Source organism: Lolium rigidum, chromosome 6, assembly GCF_022539505.1.
Source record: "Lolium rigidum isolate FL_2022 chromosome 6, APGP_CSIRO_Lrig_0.1, whole genome shotgun sequence".
NCBI lineage: Eukaryota > Viridiplantae > Streptophyta > Magnoliopsida > Poales > Poaceae > Lolium > Lolium rigidum.
Window position 1 is genome coordinate 36,337,233 of NC_061513.1, and position 21,974 is coordinate 36,359,206.

Sequence of the window (21,974 nt, forward strand, 5' to 3'; positions counted from 1 at the left end):
CAGAGCATGGATGTTGTTTCTTCGGGCCCTCCACATGATTTGCATTGACCGATAGTTTCCATATGTATATTCTGTGAACAACCTGGAACGCATGGGAAAAATAACTTCCTCCAAAAAGAGTCTAGACGCTCTCAATTTGGCAAAAAGTGTTCAAAAATAATTTTCTCAATGGTCTAATAGGTATGTTTTCCCAAACTATCTAGCTAGAATCTCCATGTACTCTAAAGATAATGAATTCTCATTTGTGTTCGGCTAATCTAAGCTGGTGGTGAATTAGACCCGCTTCATCTCCACCCATCCATCACAAGGAGCGGTTCATGAGGCCGCGCACGACGACCAAACCAAGCACGAGCAGGTGATCCACCTCCGTCCCCACCGTCAGCGACAGTACGTCCTCACCCAGCACGACCCCCGCCGACGTCTGCTTCCGCGAGACTTCCGCCACGATCGCGCTGTCGACGCCGCTGACTCTGTACTCAGACTTGCGCGCGCAGCACCCGTCGACCAGGTAGCACGTCCCCTCGCCGCCGTGCATCCTCACGCTGGCTCGGGCCTTCTGGGCCCGTCGCACGCTGAACCACGGCGTCGCCTCGTCCTCCTCGCCGCCGTTGTGGGTGCACCGGCTGACCTCCCACCTCCTGAACATGCCGAAGCCCTTGCGTCTGATCCTGAGGACTGTGTTGCCGGCACGGTCCATGAAGAAGACCTCGCGGCCGCCCCTGCAGCTGTAGTTGTCCACGCGGAAGGCGACGGCGCCGTCCGGGGTGTACACCGTGCAGCCGCTGCCGTTGAACACCAGCGACTTCATCCACACCGTGTACGCCTGCCCGCCCTGCCGATCGTCGAAGGATGAGCTTGAGGAGGTGGATTGCGAGGCAGCGGCAGCGGCAGGGAGGGGCTGGATCTTGGCCATTGGCGTGATAGACAGAGAGCTCGAGGAAGTAGAGTGCTCCGCTCTTCTCTGATGTTGTTCCGGTGAGATGTGATGATTGGGATGGTGGGTGCCAGTGGCCGGTTCCACCTATTTATACAACAGGTGCTTGAACTTTGTTAGTTATTCGTTGTCTGGATTAGTTAACGGGACTGTGTGCGTCACGCGATAGGATAGAATAGTGCTGCGCTGAACTTGTTTATGCTCAATCTAGAACTGTACTAGTCAGCATGCGATCGATTAGCGCCACGTTTAGCTAGTGCTCTTTAGTTTGGGCTATTCTTAGCCGGGCACGGTTAGCCATTCTGAACACATTTTCTGGGTTCAGTGAGAAGATGAATCACTGATTGATGCATCTTCCACTGCAGCTAAAACCTGGATCTAACTAGAACTAATCATTGTGGAACATGTGTGCCATTATTGGATTTCAAAATGGATGATCGAAGCTTATAACGGATTCTTCTATTTGGACTCCTTTTCAGAAAACAGATTGTTCTGTTCGGTCAGCATAAAGAAAGTAGGCACCTACACTGAACCAAGGATAAGCACCTGCACCTAATTAAGCTTCTAGCAGCCAGGCCAGTTTGCGTCGTTGTTCTTGTTCCCTTTTCTCTGATGTCAGGGTCGGCCACCCTCAACATTGTTTACAAAGATCACTTATCCACACATGGTGGAACACCAAAATTAAAGAAAAAACAGGCTACATTTTTATTCATAATTTTGATTGCTTATAGAAAATCCGTTTCATGTTGTTTGGACAAACGGCAGTGGGAAGTGATGACACAATGGATATGCATGCTGACTACTGCTATCATATATAACTCAAATCAACTATACTACTAGTAAATTGTTTGCTTCCAGCTCTCAGGGACAAAGTACAATGCTCCAGTGTTAAACAAAGCACGCCTACCATAGAATTGGGAGCCTCGTGCAGCTTATTAGGAACTCTAATAATGGAGCGTAAACTATCATCGCGCCAACGTGAGACTTCTGAGATCATAGACTATTGCCAATTATTTTTGTCGAGCTCACAAAAACAATGTGTACTTCTGTATTACTGTATTTCATACTGAAATGAAACGAAATCTGCCATGGTCGAACTTAAAATAGACAAGAGAGAGAATAATTGTTGACCGTATCGTTCGCTTCTTCTGAATAGGAAATGATACCTCCAGAACGTTTTGGATGAGAACAAAGGTGCTAATGCAGCTGATGATACATGGAGGCTGTGCGTGTTTAATTACGACACAAAGTCTTATGCTTACCATAAAAGTTTGGAGTGCAGAAAATTCAAACAGTTCAGAGACTCTACGGTCTCTATTGCAAAGTTATATTAATTTTAAAATGGACTGAAGAAAGTGAACTGTAGCATCGCCTCGCACGTTTGAGCAGTAGTTTATCTCCAGAAAAACATGCAAGGAAAATGAAAGAAAACGAAAGGAGATGTAAGGAAAGACAATACCATGGTTCAAAAGAGAATAAGTGTATAAAGCTCGTGTCGCGTTATCGATCACTTTACAGAACGAGAGAAAAAAGGAAGGAGGTGAACTAGTACAGTGGAATTCGCATCTGATGCCCGATCAGCCAATTAAGCAAAATTAACCCTGATGAACATTTGCTTGCAGAGGCCCAGTAGCTCATTTGTTAATCTTCAACAAAAAGGGAACTCACCTCTAACGCATCTAAACGGTATTAGTACGACCCTGCAGTGTATGGAATTCATCTTGCTGATGATTTTAAATCTTTGCTTGACCTGCTTTTGGGGGAATGTTTTTAAGGGAGTGACAGTTTGCCATTTTAGATTATACTGATAGTTACTACTCTGTGAATATCCATAGGCGCCGCCCAATGATTTTTTTTTTATCGTTTGTACTTGCAACAATCTCAATGATCACATACTATTTATAAATATTTTTTCTCAATCTCTAAGAAATAGCAAAATTGTATGTTTAATTCATAGATTGGTAGGCTTACTAGACTGACATGGACACAGTTTAAGAAAATAATGCCAATTTACTGATTTTTTCGTAAGTTATACACAACGTCGGTCCTCAAAAAGCATCTCAGGCTTATTTCCATCTATAGAAGTTCATACTGCCACAATTGGGGCTCAAACTATGGCGATTTTTTTTGTATGGTATTATAAAAATTTAGGAAGCATTGGATTTTTATTTGCTTACATAAGTACATGCTTTTTAAATGTATGAGAGGGCAACCAAGAGTATAGAATCCAAGTGAAAACTTGGAGTATATTAATCGCCTTATGATTTAACTAAACAAACACTAACCCATCTAGTTCTCAATTAAGCAACTTAGGCACAAAAAGTTGAAATAGAGCAAGGCTACCTGGAATCTCTCTTTTTTAAAATAATATGATATTTTGAAACCCAAAATATCAATTTTATTGTAATGTACACATGAATGTGCAGTATGCATGGACAACCTTTTATCAATAGATCTTTAGATTACGTTATAAAAATAGAGAAACCATTTCCATTTTTACCACATTTTTTTCCTGTATTCTACAAGATTGGATGTGCCCATGGAATATTTACTAGTCCTTCCTATCCATAATAAGATTCGGCGAAGTACGTTGTACCAAATCACCAACACTTACTATAGATCCGAGGGAGTAGTAGTTTATGAAATTTTCAAATAACTTTTTTAATAAAAACATATTGTGCTCCATGGAGGGAGGTAGACATGCTCACTCGGAGTACACTTATTTTCTCTTGTATTTTTTTTGCGAATGTTATTTTCTCTTGTATTTGCATCAATAATGTTACTAGTTTTCCATGTAAAAAACCAATTACATCTGTCCTTTGCAATAACGTAATGTTATCAAATGTATATATACTTTTTTCCACAAAGATACACATAGCCAAAAGAAAAAAGAACTACTAGATAAACTAATGCACAACCTAATGGAATGTGGAGGGGCTTCTATATCTCTGTAAAAAATAAACTCTCTTCATCTAAGGATTGTGGAACCATAATTCAAGTTCCTTCTCTCTAAACACGATATTGACCTGAATGTTTTCATTTCCTATCTGTGCAGTGAACAAACACTTGAAATAAACAGTGTAGAAACACTTCAAGGAGAAATCTACCCCTTCCTCAATCAGATGCAACGGCTGATTAAGCCACAAACGACCACGAGCCCGACGACTAGCAGGTGATCCTTGGCCGGGCCAACCGTCAGGGTTAGGACGTCCTCTCCCAGCGCCAAGCCGGATGATGTCCGTTTCCTCCTGACCTCCGCCACGGACGCGCCGTCAGCGTCGTCGCTGACCCTGTAGTACTCCGACCCGCGCAACGCGCCGTCGATCGTGTACGCCTTCCCGCCGGCGGCCACCCTGACCACGGCGGCCCTTCCGTTCTTCAGGACCCTGTACTCCTTTCGAACACTGAACCACGGCTGCTGGTCGGCTGCAGCGTCGTCGCCGTCGCAGCATGAGTAGCCTTGCCATGTGCTGAAGAAACCAAAATTCTGCAATAGAAGCCGATCACTAATTAAACCTCAAAAGTTTCATTTATTCTCGAATTGAAGGGCTCCGAAGATTGAATCTTCAGATACTGTCAGGAAACAACATAGTAATGTACAATGTACTCACCTTCTTGAGCAGTAGCTTGATGAGTGTCTTGCCGCCGGTGTCCATGACGAACACCTCGCGGCTGCGGGTGCAGGCGTAGTTGTCTACGCGGTAGGCCACGCGCCCGTCCTGGCCGTAGATGGTGCACCCGTGGCCGTTGAACACCAGTGATTTCATCCACACCGTGTATACCACCTTCTGATTCTCATCACCCGTAGTAGGATCATGCAGCTGGGAAGCAGACAGCGGCTGGATTCTGGCAGTGGCCATTGTAATGAGTTGAGATGAGATCAGCCCTGCAAATATGGCCCTGTTGCATTTATACATATGCATGTGGAGAATAAGGGGACATGCCTTTTTCTAGCTTCCATTGATCAAATATTATCTTATTTTTGTAGTAATTGGCATGCTTTCTTCCATTGGTTATTTTTTGTCAATTATGGATGCATGACATGTATGCACGGCGTACACATCTAGTGACACCCATGTATGTTTTGCTAGCTAGCTATAATATGGTTTAGATGTGTCAACGATGAGTTGTTTAAGGATTAGATATAGTCTCTGCATGCAATGTTCACAAGGGTTAATTCCGCAATAATATTGTTTAAGTGTAGAGTAATCAGGGATCAGATGCTCTACTGTACTATCAGCGACGTCCTCTCCCTCCGTTTTGTCTTTTGGAAAGTGGTGATGCTAGATGCATGCACACTGTACCCTCTGTACAAGATGGTATCACACGTGTATAGTGCGTGTACGTAGCTACTTCTTTAGTCTTGTCATACGTGTGATATTTTTGAACATTATATATATGATGCTCTTTCCTTTTCATGTTTTTCGTGTGGTGAACTGTTCAGAGTTCAGACGTGAGCTGCAGGACTGCCTTCGATACTCTAACAGACGACTTTCTCAGGGTAGGAAATTTCATCGAATAAACGGTGTGAGTGCTGACTTCTCTATTTCAGCTGCTCGACACTTCACTATATTCATTTTCTAACTTCAGTTCAAAAGAAGATTTATCATGAAAAGTAGCTTTATACTTTTTTTTATAGATATAGCCTTCACACTATACTACATTTTTTTTGCGAATGTCCTTCACACTATACTACATGAACCGCAGATATTGGTATTTCAGAATATAATAAACATTTTTCCTACACGAAAATTCTCCTTTAAAGTGGTCAAAATAATATTCTTATTGGCGGAGGAGGCATGCATCCATCTGATTAATTAAGCAAAGTTTTCCTTATTTTCCCTCTACTATTTCCAGCAAAATGGCCCTTGCGTTTAAATCTTCTAGCTTGTTTGGATTGCAAAAAAAATTTGAGGATTAATCATGTTTCATCCTAAACAAAGGTCAAAATCGGCGAAAACTAGTCGATGCCTCTCGAGAAAAAAACTCGTCCTCATGTCCTCCTCTCCCAATTTGCAAGCGAAGGGTTCCATCCTCCTCTAGTCGTCACCTCGGCTGCAGTAGATGGAGGGGGCTCGGGACTCGGGAGCTAGGATATTGTTCAATAGTTAGGTCGCTTAGGGTTAGGTTTTGTTCGACCGGTGCCATCATCGTGTGTATTAGAATATGGTTTTATCCGACTCCGCGTCTACCTTGTTGGTGACATTGATGAGCTTGGCAGGAAAATCATTTGATTACTGCTCTCCTGGATGGTGAATTGAATTTGTTTGTCTTAGTATGTTGCAGGTAGTCTTCGTGTCTCAGTTCTATGGTTTCTTCTCCTACCGACAAGGTTTCGCCAGATTTGGCTTCAATGCAGAGGTCACTTCCTCCGAATCTAGGGTGACCATGTGTGAACAAGGTTATTCCACGGGTGTGCTCATGAGCTGGCCCGCCTCCTGACCTAGCCGCCGCCGCTTCGCCTCCTCCTCTCCCGCCCCCTCACAGGCGGCGGTGGAGGATCTGCCCGCCCCGCCCCGAGCAGCCACCCCGGACCACCGCACCTCAGCCGCCGCTGCTACTGGCCTCAGCCCCGGCCCCGACGCTGGCCTTGGCTCCGGCTCCGGCCCTGGCCTCGGCCACAGCCCGGCTCCGGCCCCGACCCCGGTCCCGGCGGCGGTGGCGGCGCCCCTTCGTTGAACTAGGATGGGGAGGAGAGGGTTTCCGCGACGGGTGTTCCATGGGAGGTGATGAAGCGCCGGTGGAGGAAGCCAGGCGGCACGGCCACTTGGCCGGGGGATGATACTCTCCGTCGGTAGCCATGGAGGATTCGGTGGAGCAGTGGTGGCCTACGCCCCTGGTGATGGTTCGACGGTGGTATGCATGATCCGTGACGTCGTCCTCTTCCCTGGTGATCTGGCAGGAGGGACTGGCGGCGTGGGGGCTACTGGTCTTGCTTTGTTTTTGGTGGCGGTCCTCGGGTTTCTCGCAAGCGAAGATGAAGATCTACCGGATGTCAGTTTACCTTGATCTGGCTGGAGAGATGAGTTCCGGAAAGCTCCGCCGGCGAATGAAACAGTGCATCTTTTGCCCGGAGTTTCCTGGATCGGGTGGTATTCGGCCACGCGCACCCATATTTTCATTACGACCGTTTGGTCCGGAGGGAGCAGCGAGGGAGCGGCGCAAAGCTCTATTCCGTGTTGACAGCAGGTGACTTTTTGGTGCATGGTGAAGCCAGAAGAAGGAATATCATGAAGACCGGATTGGTAGACTGGCTAAAGGAGGTTCGAGTCTCCGTGATGTTGAGAGATTTGCTTGGCGTTTCAGGCTCCGCGAGCGGTGGTATGTATGTGGGGGCGGCAGCACATGCGAAGTTCGAGTCTTACATATCGGGTGAAAACCCAAGATCTGGCCTTAACTGGTTGTGCCTGGCATTACCTTGTTGGAGACATTGTTTTGAGAGTGGAGACTATCTTCAGGGTGAAAACCTAAGACCTTTGGTCGGGCGACGACGGCGCTGATGCACTGTTCCCTTCTTGAAGGCATCGCTTTTGAAGAGTCTGTATTGCATGTGTTGTCACGGTGGTGTTTGTATTACTGTTGCTAGGTCTGGAATGCTGTAGCGGGACTTTTATTTCTTGGTTTTCTTTACTCTTTTTTTTTTTGCTATGTGCAGCCGTATTGTCACTAGGGGGGAACGTTGTTGCAGAGGCTGGATATAATTAGTATCTTTTGATATTAATATATTTTCTTTATCTAAAAAGGGTGACCATGTGGCCCTCTTCACCGCTTTCCACTCAAAGATGGGGATCTTGTTTAATGACCCATCGTCGTCGTTTCGATCCATCCATCGACTTCCCGATTGTTGTGACGACGGTGATTTCCTCGCCTTCCAACGTTGTTCGGAGGTTCAAAGGCACATCAAGCTTCGCTCACAACCCTACGCGGGAGACGGCTTGGATTTCTCCTAGTAAGGGTGTTAACTTTAATATATGGCCTCTGTCCTCAATGCAAAAACTAAATAAACCATGTTTCATCTAAACTCGCCAGAAATTTGTACTATTTCACAAGCAACCACGAAGCACAAGACCTCGGATGATAAACGTGCGCTCCAGTGGATGTCACTACCGTACCGTTGTATAGTACTGTTCTGATCCAATCGCTGAGGTGTCATTTTCTTTTAGTTATTTCTGTTCTATACATCTTCCAGAGAGGCATAAAAATACAGTGTACGTGCTGATTTTATCTGATTATAAATTTCGGTAGAAGATTCCCTTTGCCTCGTAAGTCTAAAAATACAGTATCACGTACGAATGCTTTCTGTGCACAAAGCTCTACAAAATAATCGTGATAAAAAATAATAATTATGATTACTCAATGATCTTCAGAAGTCTCCTGTCGCAATGGTATATTTTATGCTCCACTATGAGCAACTGAGCAGAGTTGATGATCTGCTGCACAAGCCTCCCATATTTCTGGAAGGCCTGTCTCGGCTTTTCTTAGCACTGCACCTCATGTTCATCTCGTATCTTGATTGTTTGTCCTTATGATTTGGGAGCTAACCGCTTGACCCAACAAAATACTCAGCATCACACGAGGCAGCCATGTCCATTTTAATTAGGCCGTCGCCAGAAAAACTGCAGAACGTTTAATATCCCTACCAAAAGTATTCATTCAGGAAATTAGCGGATTAATCAATGGACTAATCCAAGGTAGATCATGCATGGAAAACGATGGAGCTTATTTTGCTGGTGCTCTGTCAATTGCCATGTGTGTGGATGGATAACTGTTGTTGTAAAACAATTAATCAGTGATGTGGCTCTGTCGCCGGCTAGCGACATCAGAGAAAACGAGAGCGAAAACAAAGAGTGTGAATTAGATCGACCGTTCCATGGAAAATTAAACAAGAGATCAAACCTAGGCAGTTAGCTAAACCTATGATTTTTCTGGTAAAGATTAGCATTTAGCTAGCGAAAATGGTGAATGGAACCTGGGTGCGCGCGCACCCATTTACGAAAAGTTCAAAAAAATGCTATTCAAAAGTTTCAAAAAAATGTGAAGTAAATTTTTGCATGTATATATTATGTTGATACTTACTCGTGCGTGTTTTCACGGAAAAATACGATTGTGTGTGACCTACACAAAAAATGACAAAATGCAAATTCCTATTCCTGTGAATAGTATAAATTCCTGTTCACTATTCTCATTTGGTCATTTTGTCATTTTTATGCCGACCACAAACAATGGTATTTTTTCGTGAAAACTCACACGAGTAAGTATCAACATAATATGTATAGCTAGCTGCTTCATTAGATGCAGGCTTATCCTTGGCTTGCTTTATAGATGTTCACCACCAAATAGAACAATCCGTAGTACGTTTCCATCACCGATCGATGGTGCGATCCAGTGGCACGTGTTACGCGTTGCGCACACTGATCACCAGAGTTAGCTTCCATCTTCTCGATCGGTTGCAAAGTGCTACTTTCCAAGCTCTTTCTCCCTGACATGTACTTGTGGCAAAAGTAGCAATTTTACCACCAAATAAAGTTTAGAGGTTATAATATATGTTAGGGAATGATATCACACAATTTTAGGTTTTTCCACTGTCTTTCTTTAGATGGTGAGGCAACGATTACATTCTGAGTAAGTTCCTACCCGCTCTATCCTAGCTTCGGTGATGGCCTAACATCGCCGTAGGACGCGTGGAGTTTTATGTCCGGCAGATCTTCTAGGATCCGGTTCATCTTCGTGTTCTTAATTACAGGTTTGTCTCTGACATGGGTATGCCTAATGGGCATGTCACGTGTATACCCCTGGTTTACATTTTCAGGTATCTTGGGAGTTGAAGGCCTATGGAACCGAAGGTTTGGAGGCACATGAAGCCGAAGATATGCGGTCCGAGTGAGTAGAGTCAATATGGGGAAACTTGTAGCAATATATGGAAATGCCCAAAGCGGCCCGATATTTGTATACTTGTAAATCACGAAAAAACTCGGCTTCGTCTCCTATATAAGGGTGAAGCTGAGGTCGAAGAAAATATCGATCATTGTTAAACCCTAGCCACCGTTTCTTTCTAGTTAGGTGCCTTTGTTCGTCTGACCACCTTCGAGTTCTACTTGCCATCTACTTACACGAAACCCCAAGTCTACAATTTGTAGGCATTGACGAGTAAATACTTCTTTAATTGGCGCCGTCTGTGGGAATTGAGGTAGCAAGGTCCTGATCTCGATGGCATCATCATCAGCATCGTCGTCAGCAGCAAGCAACGCCGCGGAAGGAGGTAAACAGATCCAATCTGGTTTTGTCAATTTGGTTATTCACCCTCCCTTCCGTTTGCCTACACACACCAACCTGGGATAAGCAATGGACTTGACATTCGGGAGTTTCCGCTTCCTCGTCGGGAAAGAAGGTTCATATCGCTTTTTGGCCCCAAATTTTTCGGGACCATCGGCGGCCGAACCCGAATCTTCGGGATCGTAAACACCATCCATCGACTCAGGCGACGAGGAGATTTCGTTGCCACGCTTCACCAAGCCCGCTGATAGCAGGAAACTCGCTAATCTGTTCGGTGGGCTGACTTTCGGGTCGACATCTGAAATCCATCTACTCCGGGGCAACGACTCCGACAACTTCACAAACTTTGACTTCACCAACAACATACTTCATCGTTAGTGAGGAGGTCTTGGCCGATCTATAAGATGGTGTCACCTACCTTTTGCATGATGTGCGGATATCAAGCCTAGCACCACGCAGAAGGAACTCGATGATTCAAGATCTCGAGCTCGACGATAGCGCATGCTCTACACCCCATCAGATATGCGTGTTCACGGCTTCGGATCGTGAAGTACAGGAAGATGAGCAATCTGAGGTTTTCCACCCATTGGATAATCCCTATGTCGATCTCGCAGATCTCACAAAAGGAACAGGAAGCAAATATGCTAGAACTGAGCCAAGAGATCAGATACAGCTTTCTCAAATTGCATGGGATATAGCCGCAAGGGCCATAAACGGTATACAACCAATGACAGCACAAGGAACGGCGGAGGAACTAACATCGTATCAATATAAACTCAACCGCACAAGACGCGAGTTACCGGAGATGCAGGAGAAACTAGATGCAATGAAAATTGCAGCGGACGCATCCAGCGAACGCAGAGCTAATTTGAGTGCGCAGCGAGTTGTTGCGTCGGAGACAGAATATGTTTTTCCACAAGCCCCAATGGGGTTGGATGCGGAGGAAGCATTCGCAAAGAGTGATGAAAATGGAGATATTGAGGATGGAATTGGAAGTCGGCTGGTACAGCTGAATCCCGTAAACGAAAAGAAGTCCCCAAAGAAACTCATGAATAAGTATGGAGTGGTCGCGAAGGAGGAAATCAGTGAAAATTACTCGATATCCTTGGGCGGACTGGGGGTGATACATCTCAAACGTATCTATAATTTCTTATGTTCCATGCTACTTTTATGATGATACTCACATGTTTTATACACATTATATGTCATTATTATGCATTTTCCGGCACTAACCTATTGACGAGATGCCGAAGAGCCGATTCGTTGTTCTCGCTTGTTTTTGGTTTCAGAAATCCTACAAAGGAAATATTCTCGGAATTGGACGAAATCAATGCCCAGGGTCTTATTTTTCCATGAAGCTTCCAGAAGACCGAGGGAGAAACGAAGTGGGGCCACGGGGTGCCGCCACACTAGGGCGGCGCGGCCTAGGGGGGGCCCGCGCGGCCCTAGCGTGTGGGGCCCCCGTGACTCCTCCGACTCCGCCCTTCCGCCTACTTAAAGCCTTCGTCGTGAAACCCTCTGTACCGAGAGCCACGATATGGAAAACCTTCCAGAGACGCCGCCACCGCCAATCCCATCTCGGGGGATTCAGGAGATCGCCTCCGGCACTCTGCCGGAAAGGGGAATCATCTCCCGGAGGGCTCTTCATCGCCATGATCGCCTCCGGATCGATGTGTGAGTAGTTCACCCCTGGACTATGGGTCCATAGCAGTAGCTAGATGGTTGTCTTCTCCTCATTGTGCTATCATGTTAGATCTTGTGAGCTGCCTATCATGATTAAGATCATCTATTTGTAATGCTACATGTTGTGTTTGTTGGGATCCGATGAATATAGAATACTATGTCAAGTTGATTATCAATCTATCATATATGTTGTTTATGTTCTTGCATGCTCTCCGTTGCTAGTAGAGGCTCCGGCCAAGTTGATACTTGTAACTCCAAGAGGGAGTATTTATGCTCGATAGTGGGTTCATGCCTCCATTGAATCCGGGACGATGACAGAAAGTTCTAAGGTTGTGGATGTGTTGTTGCCACTAGGGATAAAACATCGATGCTTTGTCTAAGGATATTTGTGTTGATTACATTACGCACCATACTTAATGCAATTGTCTATTGCTTGCAACTTAATACCGGAAGGGGTTCGAATGATAACCTGAAAGTGGACTATTTAGGCATAGATGCATGCTGGATAGCGGTCTATGTACTTTGTCGTAATGCCCTGATTAAATATCATAGTACTCATCATGATATATGTATGTGCATTGTTATGCCTTCTTTATTTGTCAATTGCCCAACTGTAATTTGTTCACCTAACATGCTATTTATCTTATGGGAGAGACACCACTAGTGAACTGTGGATCCCGGTCCATTCTTTACATCTGAAATACAATCTATCGCAATTGTTCTTTACTTGTTCTTCGCAAACAAACATCATCTTCCACACTATACATCTAATCCTTTGTTACAGCAAGCCGGTGAGATTGACAACCTCACTGTTACGTTGGGGCAAAGTACTTTGATTGTGTTGTGCATGTTCCACGTTGGCGCCGGAATCCCTGGTGTTGCGCTGCACTACACTTCGCCGCCATCAACCTTCAACGTGCTTCTTGGCTCCTACTGGTTCGATAAACCTTGGTTTCATACTGAGGGAAAACTTGCTACTGTACGCATCACACCTTCCTCTTGGGGTTCCCAACGGACGTGTGTTAACTGCACGCATCAAGCTCTTTTTCTGGCGCCGTTGTCTGGGGAGATCAAGACACGCCGCAAGGGGAGTCTCCACTTCCAATCTCTTTACTTTGTTTTTGTCTTGCTTTATTTTATTTACTACTTTGTTTGCTGCACTAAAATAAAACACAAAAAAATTAGTTGCTAGCTTTACTTTATTTACTATCTTGTTTGTGTTCTCCATATTAAAAACACAAAAAAATTAGTTACTTGCATTTACCTTATCTAGTTTGCTTTATTTACTACTGTTAAAATGAATACTCCTGAAAACACTAAGTTGTGTGACTTCACTAGCACAAATAATAATGATTTCCTATGCACACCTATTGCTCCACCTGCTACTGCAGCAGAATTCTTTGAAATTAAACCTACTTTACTAAATCTTGTCATGAGAAAGCAATTTTCTGGTGTTAGTTCTGATGATGCTGCTGCCCATCTTAATAATTTTGTTGATCTTTGTGAAATGCAAAAGTATAAGGATGTAGATGGTGATATTATAAAATTAAAATTGTTTCCTTTCTCCTTAAGAGGAAGAGCTAAAGTTTGGACTATTACCACCACTAGTAATGATAATGATTCACATGTTGCTAAACCTCCTACTATTAATGGTAAAATAATTGGTGTTGGCAATATTTCTACTCCTAGTGCAAAGCGTGCGAAACTGCCCGAAACTGCTGAAACTGTTTGTGATTAAACTGCTGAAATTTTTCAAAATATTAGGGACAATGATCCCATTGCTGTAGATCATAATGGTTTAGATTTTGATCATTATCATATCTCTGAAGTTATAAAGTTCTTACAAAAACTTGCTAGAAGTCCCAATGCTAGTGCTATAAATTTGGCCTTTACAAAACATATTACAAATGCTCTCATAAAAGCTAGAGAAAAGAAACTAAAACTTGAAACTTCTATTTCTAGGAAGTTAGAAGATGGTTGGGAGCCCATCATTAAGATGAGGGTCAATAATTTTGATTGTAATGCTTTATGTGATCTTGGTGCAAGTATTTCTGTTATGCCTAAGAAAATCTATGATTTGCTTGACTTGCCACCATTGAAAAATTGTTATTTGGATGTTAATCTTACTGATAATGCTATAAAGAAACCATTGGGGGAGGATTGATAATGTTCGTATTATGGTTAACAATAACCTTGTCCCCGTTGATTTTATTGTCTTGGATATTGAATGCAATGCATCTTATCCCATTATATTGGGAAGACCTTTTCTTCGAACTGTTGGTGCTACCATTGATATGAAGGAAGGTAATATTAAATATCAATTTCCTCTCAAGAAAGGTATGGAACACTTCCCTAGAAAGAAAATGAAGTTACCTTATTATTCTATTATTAGAACAAATTATGATGTCGATGCTTCATCTCTTGATAATACTTGATTCACACTTTCTGCGCCTAGCTGAAAGGCGTTAAAGAAAAGCGCTTATGGGAAACAACCCATTATTTTACTTCTGCACTTTGTTTTATATTTGAGTCTTGGAAGTTGTTACTACTGTAGCAACCTCTCCTTATCTTTATTTTATTGCATTGTTGTGCCAAGTAAAGTCTTTGATAGTAAAGTCAATACTAGATTTGGATTACTGCGCAGAAACAGATTTCTTGCTGTCACGAATTTGGGCAGGGTTCTCTCTAGGTAACTCAGAAAAATTTGCCAATTTACGTGCGTGATCCTCATATATGTACGCAACTTTCATTCAATTTGAGCATTTTCATCTGAGCAAGTTAAGAGCCCCTGAAAAATTTGTCTTTACGGACTGTTCTGTTTTGACAGATTCTGCCTTTTATTTCGCATTGCGTGTTTTGCTATGTTTGATGGATTTCTTTGTTCCATTAACTTTAAGTAGCTTTGTGCAATGTCCAGAAGTGTTAAGAATGATTATGTCACCTCTGAATATATGAATTATGCACTAACCCTCTAATGAGTTTGTTTCGAGTTTGGTGTGGAGGAAGTTTTCAAGGGTCAAGAGAGGAGGATGATACAATATGATCAAGAAGAGTGAAAAGTCTAAGCTTGGGGATGCCCCCGTGGTTCATCCCTGCATATTTTAAGAAGACTCAATCATCTAAGCTTGGGGATGCCCAAGGCATCCCCTTCTTCATCGACAACTTATCAGGTCACCTCTAGTGAAACTATATTTTTATTCAGTCACATCTTATGTGCTTTGCTTGGAGCGTCTGTTTGTTTTTATTTTTGTTTTGTTTGAATAAAATCGGATCCTAGCATTCTTCGTGTGGGAGAGAGACACGCTCCGCTTTTGCATATGAACACATGTGTTCTTAGCTTTATTCTTAATGTTCATTGCGAAGGTTGAACTACTTCGTTCATTGATATATGTTTGGAAACGGAAAATGCCGCATGTGGTAAATGGTATAATGTCTTGAATAATTTTATACTTGGCAATTGTTGTGCTCATATAGACCATGTTTAAGCTCTTGCATCATGTACCTTGCACCTATTAATGAAAAACTACATAGAGCTTGTTAAAATTTGGTTTGCATGATTGGTCTCTAGAGTCTAGATATTTTCTGGTTAAGGTGTTTGAACAACAAGGAGACGATGTAAAGTCTTATAATACTTACAATATGTTCATATGTGAGTCTTGCTGCACCATTTTATACTTGAGTTTGCTTCAAACAACCTTGCTAGCCTAGCCTTGTATTGAGAGGAATTCTTCTCGTGCATCCAAATCCTTGAGCCAAAAACTATGCCATTTGTGTCCACCATACCTACCTACCACATGGTATTTCTCTGCCATTCCAAAGTACATTACTTGAGTGCTACCTTTAAACTTCTATTCTTTGCCTTTACAATACACAGCTCATGGGAAAATAGCCTTAAAAACTATTGTGGTGAAGAATATGTACTTATGTTTCTTATTTCTTAATAAGTTGCTTGTTGAGCGGTAACCATGTTTCTCGGGACGCCATCAACTTTTACCTTTGTTGAATATCATGTGAGTTGCTATGCATGTTCGTCTTGTCTGAAGTAAGGGTGATTTCCATGATCAAATGGTTTGAGTATGCATATTGTTAGAGAAGAACATTGGGCCGCTAACTAAAGCCATGAATCATGGTGGAAGTTTCAGTTTGGACACAAATCCTCAATCTCTTATGAGAATATTATCTGTTGTTGAATGCTTAAGCATTAAAGAGGAGTCCATTATCTCGTTGTCTATGTTGTCCCGGTATGGATGTCTAAGTTGAGAATAATCAAAAGCGAGAAATCCAATGCGAACTTTCTCCTTAGACCTCCGTACGAGGCGGCATAGAGGTACCCCTTTGTGACACTTGGTTGAAACATATGTTATGCAATGATAATCTGTGTTAATCCAAGCTAATTGGGACAAGGTGCGGGCACTATTAGTATTCTATGCATGAGGCTTGCAACTTATTGGATATCTTATACATAACACATATGATTTATTACTACCGTTGACAAAATTGTTTCTATGTTTTCAAAATGAAAAGCTCTAGCACAAAAATAGTAATCCATGCTTCCCTCTGCGAAGGGTCATTCTTCTACTTTATTGTTGAGTCAGTTTACCTACTCCTTTCTATCTTAGAAGCAAACACTTGTGTAAATTGTGTGCATTGATTCTTACATGTTTACCTATTGCACTTGTTATATTACTTTGTGTTGACAATTATCCATGAGATATATATGTTGAAGTTGAAAGCAACTGCTGAAACTTATATCTTCCTTTGTGTTGTTTCAAAGCTTTCTACTAAGAATTTATTGCTTATGAGTTAACTGTTGTGCAAGTCTTATTGATGCTTGTCTTGAAAGTACTATTCATGAAAAGTCTTTGCTATATGATTCAGTTGTTTACTCATTGTCTTCATCATTGCTTCGAATCGCTGCATTCATCTCATGTGCTTTACAATAGTATTGATCAAGATTATGATTGCATGTCACTTCATAAATTATCCTTGTTATCGTTTACCTACTCGAGGGCGAGTAGGAACTAAGCTTGAGGATGCTTGATACGTCTCAAATGTATCTATAATTTCTTATGTTCCATGCTACTTTTATGATGATACTCACATGTTTTATACACATTATATGTCATTATTATGCATTTTCCGGCACTAACCTATTGACGAGATGCCGAAGAGCCAATTGCTGTTTTCTGCTGTTTTTTGTTTCAGAAATCCTACAAAGGAAATATTCTCGGAATTGGACGAAATCAACACCCAGGGTCTTATTTTTCCATGAAGCTTCCAGAAGACCGAGGGAGAAACGAAGTGGGGCCACGGGGCACCGCCACACTAGGGCGGCGCGGCCTAGGGGGGCCCGCGCGGCCCTAGCGTGTGGGGCCCCCGTGACTCCTCCGACTCCGCCCTTCCGCCTACTTAAAGCCTTCGTCGCGAAACCCTCTGTACTGATGATACGTCTCCAACGTACCTATAATTTCTGATGTTCCATGCTTGTTTTATGACAATACTTACATATTTTGCTTGCACTTATAATGTTTTTATGCGTTTTCCGGAACTAACCTATTAACAAGATGCCACAGTGCCAGTTCCTGTTTTCTGTTGTTTTTGGTTCCAGAAAGGCTGTTCGGGCAATATTCTCGAATTCGACGAAATGAAGACCCAACATCTTATTTTTCCCGGAAGACCCCAGAACACCGAAGGAGAGTCGGAGGCGGGCCAGAGGGCCACCACACAATAAGGCGGCGCGGCCCCAGGCCTGGCCGCGCCAGCCTATTGTGAGGAGCCCCCAGGCGCCCTCCTGCGCCGCCTCTTCGCCTATAAGAGCCCTTTCGACCTAAAAACGCGATACCGATTGACGAAACTCCAGAAAGACTCCAGGGGCGCCGCCACCATCGCGAAACTCCAATTCGGGGGACAGAAGTCTCTGTTCCGGCACCCTGCCGGGACGGGGAAGTGCCCCCGGAAGCCATCTCCATCGACGCCACCGCCTCCATCATGCTCTGTGAGTAGTTCCCCCATGGACTACGGGTTCTAGCTTTAGCTAGTTGGTATTCTCTCCCCCATGTACTTCAATACAATGATCTCATGAGTTGCGTTACATGATTGAGATTCATCTGATGTAATCGGTGTTGTGTTTGTCGGGATCCGATGGATTGTTACATTATGATTACTCTATCAATATAAGTTTGTGAAGTTATTGTTGCTGCAATCTTGTTGTGTTTAATGCTTGTCACTAGGGCCCGAGTGGCATGATCTTAGATTTAAGCTCTATAATTATTGCTTAGATTGTATCTACAAGTTGTATGCACATGTCTATGTCCGGAACCAAAGGCCCCAAAGTGACAGAAATTGGGACAACTGGAGGGGAAGGCTTAGGTATGATGATCACATATTTTCACGGAGTGTTAATGCTTTGCTCCGGTGCTCTATTAAAAGGAGTACCTTAATTTCCAGTAGATTCCCTAGAGGCCCAGCTGCCACCGGCTGGTAGGACAAAAGATGTTGTACAAGTTTCTCATTGCGAGCACGTATGACTATATATGGATAACATGCCTACATGATTAATAATCTTGATGTTCTGTCTTAATGCTATTTCAATCCTATCAATTGCCCAACCGTAATTTGTTCACCCAACACTTGTTATTGGAGAGTTACCACTAGTGTAGATAGCTGGGAACCCCGGTCCATCTCTCATCATCATATACTCGTTTCTACATGTCATTAGAAGTAGTATCAACTATTTTCTGGTGCCATTGCTCTCAAATTACTGCTACTGCTGTTGTGTTACTGTTACTACTGCTCTCATATTACTGCTGCTTTCACATCACCGCTGTTACTAGTGCTTTTCCAGGTGCAGCTGAATTGACAACTCAGTTGTTAAGGCTTATAAGTATTCTTTACCTCCCCTTGTGTCGAATCAATAAATTTGGGTTTTACTTCCCTCGAAGACTGTTGCGATCCCCTATGCTTGTGGGTTATCAACCGAGAGCCACGATACGGAAAACCTTCCAGAGACGCCGCCGCCGCCAATCTCATCTCGGGGGATTCAGGAGATCGCCTCCGGCACCCTGCCGGAAAGGAGAATCATCTCCCGGAGGGCTCTTCATCGCCATGATCGCCTCCGGATCGATGTGAGTAGTTCACCCCTGGACTATGGGTCCATAGCAGTAGCTAGATGGTTGTCTTCTCCTCATTGTGCTATCATGTTAGATCTTGTGAGCTGCCTATCATGATCAAGATCATCTATTTGTAATGCTACATGTTGTGTTTGTTGGGATCCGATGAATATTGAATACTATGTCAAGTTGATTATCAATCTATCATATATGTTGTTTATGTTCTTGCATGCTCTCCGTTGCTAGTAGAGGCTCTGGCCAAGTTTGTAACATCCCTGTTTTGCTAAACCCTAATTAGAATTTGATTGTGCATTCATGAGCATCATTTAAAATGCATTAGGAAAAATTTGCAAATAAATTAAAATGGAAACCCTAAGGTGTGCCATTTCTCTCTCTTTGAAATGCCCTCAAAATCTTTCAATGAATCAAGATAAACTCACATGGCATTTATGCTATGTTGAAGAGACATGGGTGCTTTGAAATTATCTGAAAAAGAGTTTGTCAAATTCTATTCAAAACCAGGGTTTGAAATTTGAAATGGAAAACAGGAATTTAAATCCAGAAAAATAAATAGAGGGAGAAACCCTCTCTCTCTCTTCCTTGGGCCGCAGCCCAGCTCCTCTCTCCTTCTCTCCTCTCTGGCGCAGCCCATTTCGGCCCTGCAGCATCCAACCCAGCCCAGGGAAACCCCCAGGGGGTTTTCGCAAAATGTCCATCGTCCCCGCGCACCGAAGCTGCTCGGTGGCGTGGCGCCGGCCACCCGATGCCCTGGCCGCGCTGCGATGCGCGCCGCCGCCCCCGGCGGCCATAAGTAGCCCTCCGCGGCCACCGACGAACCCTAACCCCTATTTTCCCCTTTCCCCCACGGTCTCCGGCGCCCAGGAACCCTAACCCTAACCCTTGCAGATGCCGGCCGCCCAGGACGATTCCGGCGCCGACGAGCCTCCTCCGGCCGCGCCGTCTGCACCCACGCATCGAGGGTGAGCTCCTCTACCTCCCTGTGCTCTCGCCCTGGCCGATTAGGCGCTCTAGCGCTGCCGCGACGGAGCACCTGCCCCGGCCGCCGCTCGGCCTCACCGGTGGCCGTGCTCCGGTGGCCAATAGCCGGCCGCGCCGCCACCATTAGGTCGCCCGCGTCGCCAGGAGTCGTTCCCCCACCCGCACGCCCTCAATCGCGGGCCAAATCGGCCGATTGAGCTCAGCCCGAGCTCAATTTCGAGCTCATGGCCAGCTGACGTCAGCATGACGTCATGCTGACGCCATATTTCTTTTTCTTATTTTCTTATATTAATTTCGTATTTCTTTAAATAGGAAATATTATGACAAGTGGACCCCATCCGTCAGATTTTAATAATTTAGGAAATATTTTAGAAAAGAATAAAATTATGACATGTGGGCCCAACTTTATTATTATTATTTTATAATTTTCAGAAATTGATTTAAAATGAATTAAACTTTGGAAATTCATAAGTAATTCATTTTAAATCAGAAAAATGTGTATAACATATCAAAATCTTCAGAAAAATGAGATCTACACTTTAATATCAAAAGCATGCATTGTTAAACAACTTTGAACCCTGTCCTTAATAGAAGAACAAATGAACCCTTTTCTTTAATATGCGGGGTTTATGGAATTGCAAAGTATTATGCATTCCAACCCTATTTAAATTGACGAGCATGTTATAGGATCACTTTCAATATCTATTAATATGACATATCATTCATACTTGTATGCGCATTGCATCGATGCCATGTGTTGATTGTTATTTCTCTATTTCTAGTATTTGTTTCTTCGCGATCGATAGAGCACGAGTCCGAGACGACGAAGATCGACATCACCGAAGGTCAATACTTGTCCACCGACAAACAAGTCAAGCATGGGATCTCTGAAGATCCACATTGGTTTGTCAGCGACAAAGGCAAGCCCTAGCCTGGTTCATCTAAGTTTTACAAATGCTTTCATTCTGGTTACTTCATATTGCATGCGATTCAACTGTCTTTTATCGATAGGTGGAGTTATCCTATCTATTGCATGTTCCACTCTTGTAGCCTCAAATACCCTGATCCACTGCTCCTAGCATAACTAGGTTTGGCATATGTGCATCGCTAGAGCCTTTATATCTTTATGCTTAGCCATGCTTAGTTTGTTACGCTTTTTACTCCGGTCTTCGGACTCGGAGCCATACAATGAAATGAAACTAGCATGACAGAGTTGACGTGGTAAGTATAGAGATGTTGATAAACATGATTAAAGGCTCGGACGAGAGGCCACATTGGGATGTGGTGGGTTGTTTCGTTTCCGCCGACCCTAGGAACCGAGTTCTCGCCTCTTGAACCAAGACCGAGCGTACAACCACACGAGGCCCTATTATGGTACCCTCTCGACTCAATAACTTGCCTAGTAGATTCCATGAGTCACATAGTTTGCGTGTTACCTGGACATATGCATTGCATTCTGCTTTGGGGGAAAAGGTACATAACAGGTAGGTAAGCGTGGCCGTGGTGGCTGGGGGTTGCGGCCCCTGGGGAAACCCACCTCGCCTCACATCGTTAAGGACCGACTTCGGGACTTGACCCGTTACGGCGGAACAATCCTTAGCGCGTGACTCATGGTCTCGGCGACAGCAAGGTAAAGGTCGTGGTCAACCACTCTCTCGCCGGCTTTCCAAGGAAGAGAGCTAATGTACTTGGCACTAAGAGTCGGTTGGCGCGTGTGGGTAAAGTTGTGCACCCCTGCAGGGTTAAATCTTTTCGAAAAGCCGTGTCCACGGTTACGGACGACTTGGGAATGGATTCTGTGATCATAGAGAACTTTAACCTAATCGTAAAACTTGGCAATCAATGTGTGTTTACGGACACCTTCTTCGGGTGTTGAGGGGGTGATCCGAGGATAGTGGTTTGAGATGATGAAGATTGGTGGATACAAGATGATGATCAATAGAGATAGAGATGTCGCTCTCTTATCCCCTTTCAAA

General features: G+C 43.7%; 2 protein-coding genes across 2 annotated transcripts; both read right to left on the reverse strand.

The window, feature by feature from the left end:
* Positions 1–301: 301 nt before the first annotated feature.
* On the reverse strand, positions 302–913 carry LOC124665734 (protein LURP-one-related 11-like). Its single transcript, XM_047203120.1, has one exon. The coding sequence runs from the start codon at positions 911–913 to the stop codon at positions 302–304; it is 612 nt and encodes a 203-aa protein (XP_047059076.1).
* A 3,139-nt stretch (positions 914–4,052) lies between these two features.
* Positions 4,053–4,794, reverse strand: LOC124662456 (protein LURP-one-related 11-like). The gene is made up of 2 exons (XM_047200292.1): positions 4,546–4,794; positions 4,053–4,421 (listed from the first exon to the last, which is right to left on the reverse strand). The coding sequence occupies exons 1-2, from the start codon at positions 4,792–4,794 to the stop codon at positions 4,053–4,055; spliced, it is 618 nt and encodes a 205-aa protein (XP_047056248.1).
* Positions 4,795–21,974: the final 17,180 nt, after the last annotated feature.

Bases quoted from the DNA above. Each gene is read 5' to 3' on its own strand.
- LOC124665734 (XM_047203120.1), bottom strand. From the start codon at position 913: ATGGCCAAGATCCAGCCCCTCCCTGCCGCTGCCGCTGCCTCGCAATCC.
- LOC124662456 (XM_047200292.1), bottom strand. From the start codon at position 4,794: ATGGCCACTGCCAGAATCCAGCCGCTGTCTGCTTCCCAGCTGCATGAT. The intron at 4,422-4,545 runs GTGAGTACATTG...CTTCTATTGCAG, and splicing joins TCAAGCTACTGCTCAAGAAG to AATTTTGGTTTCTTCAGCAC.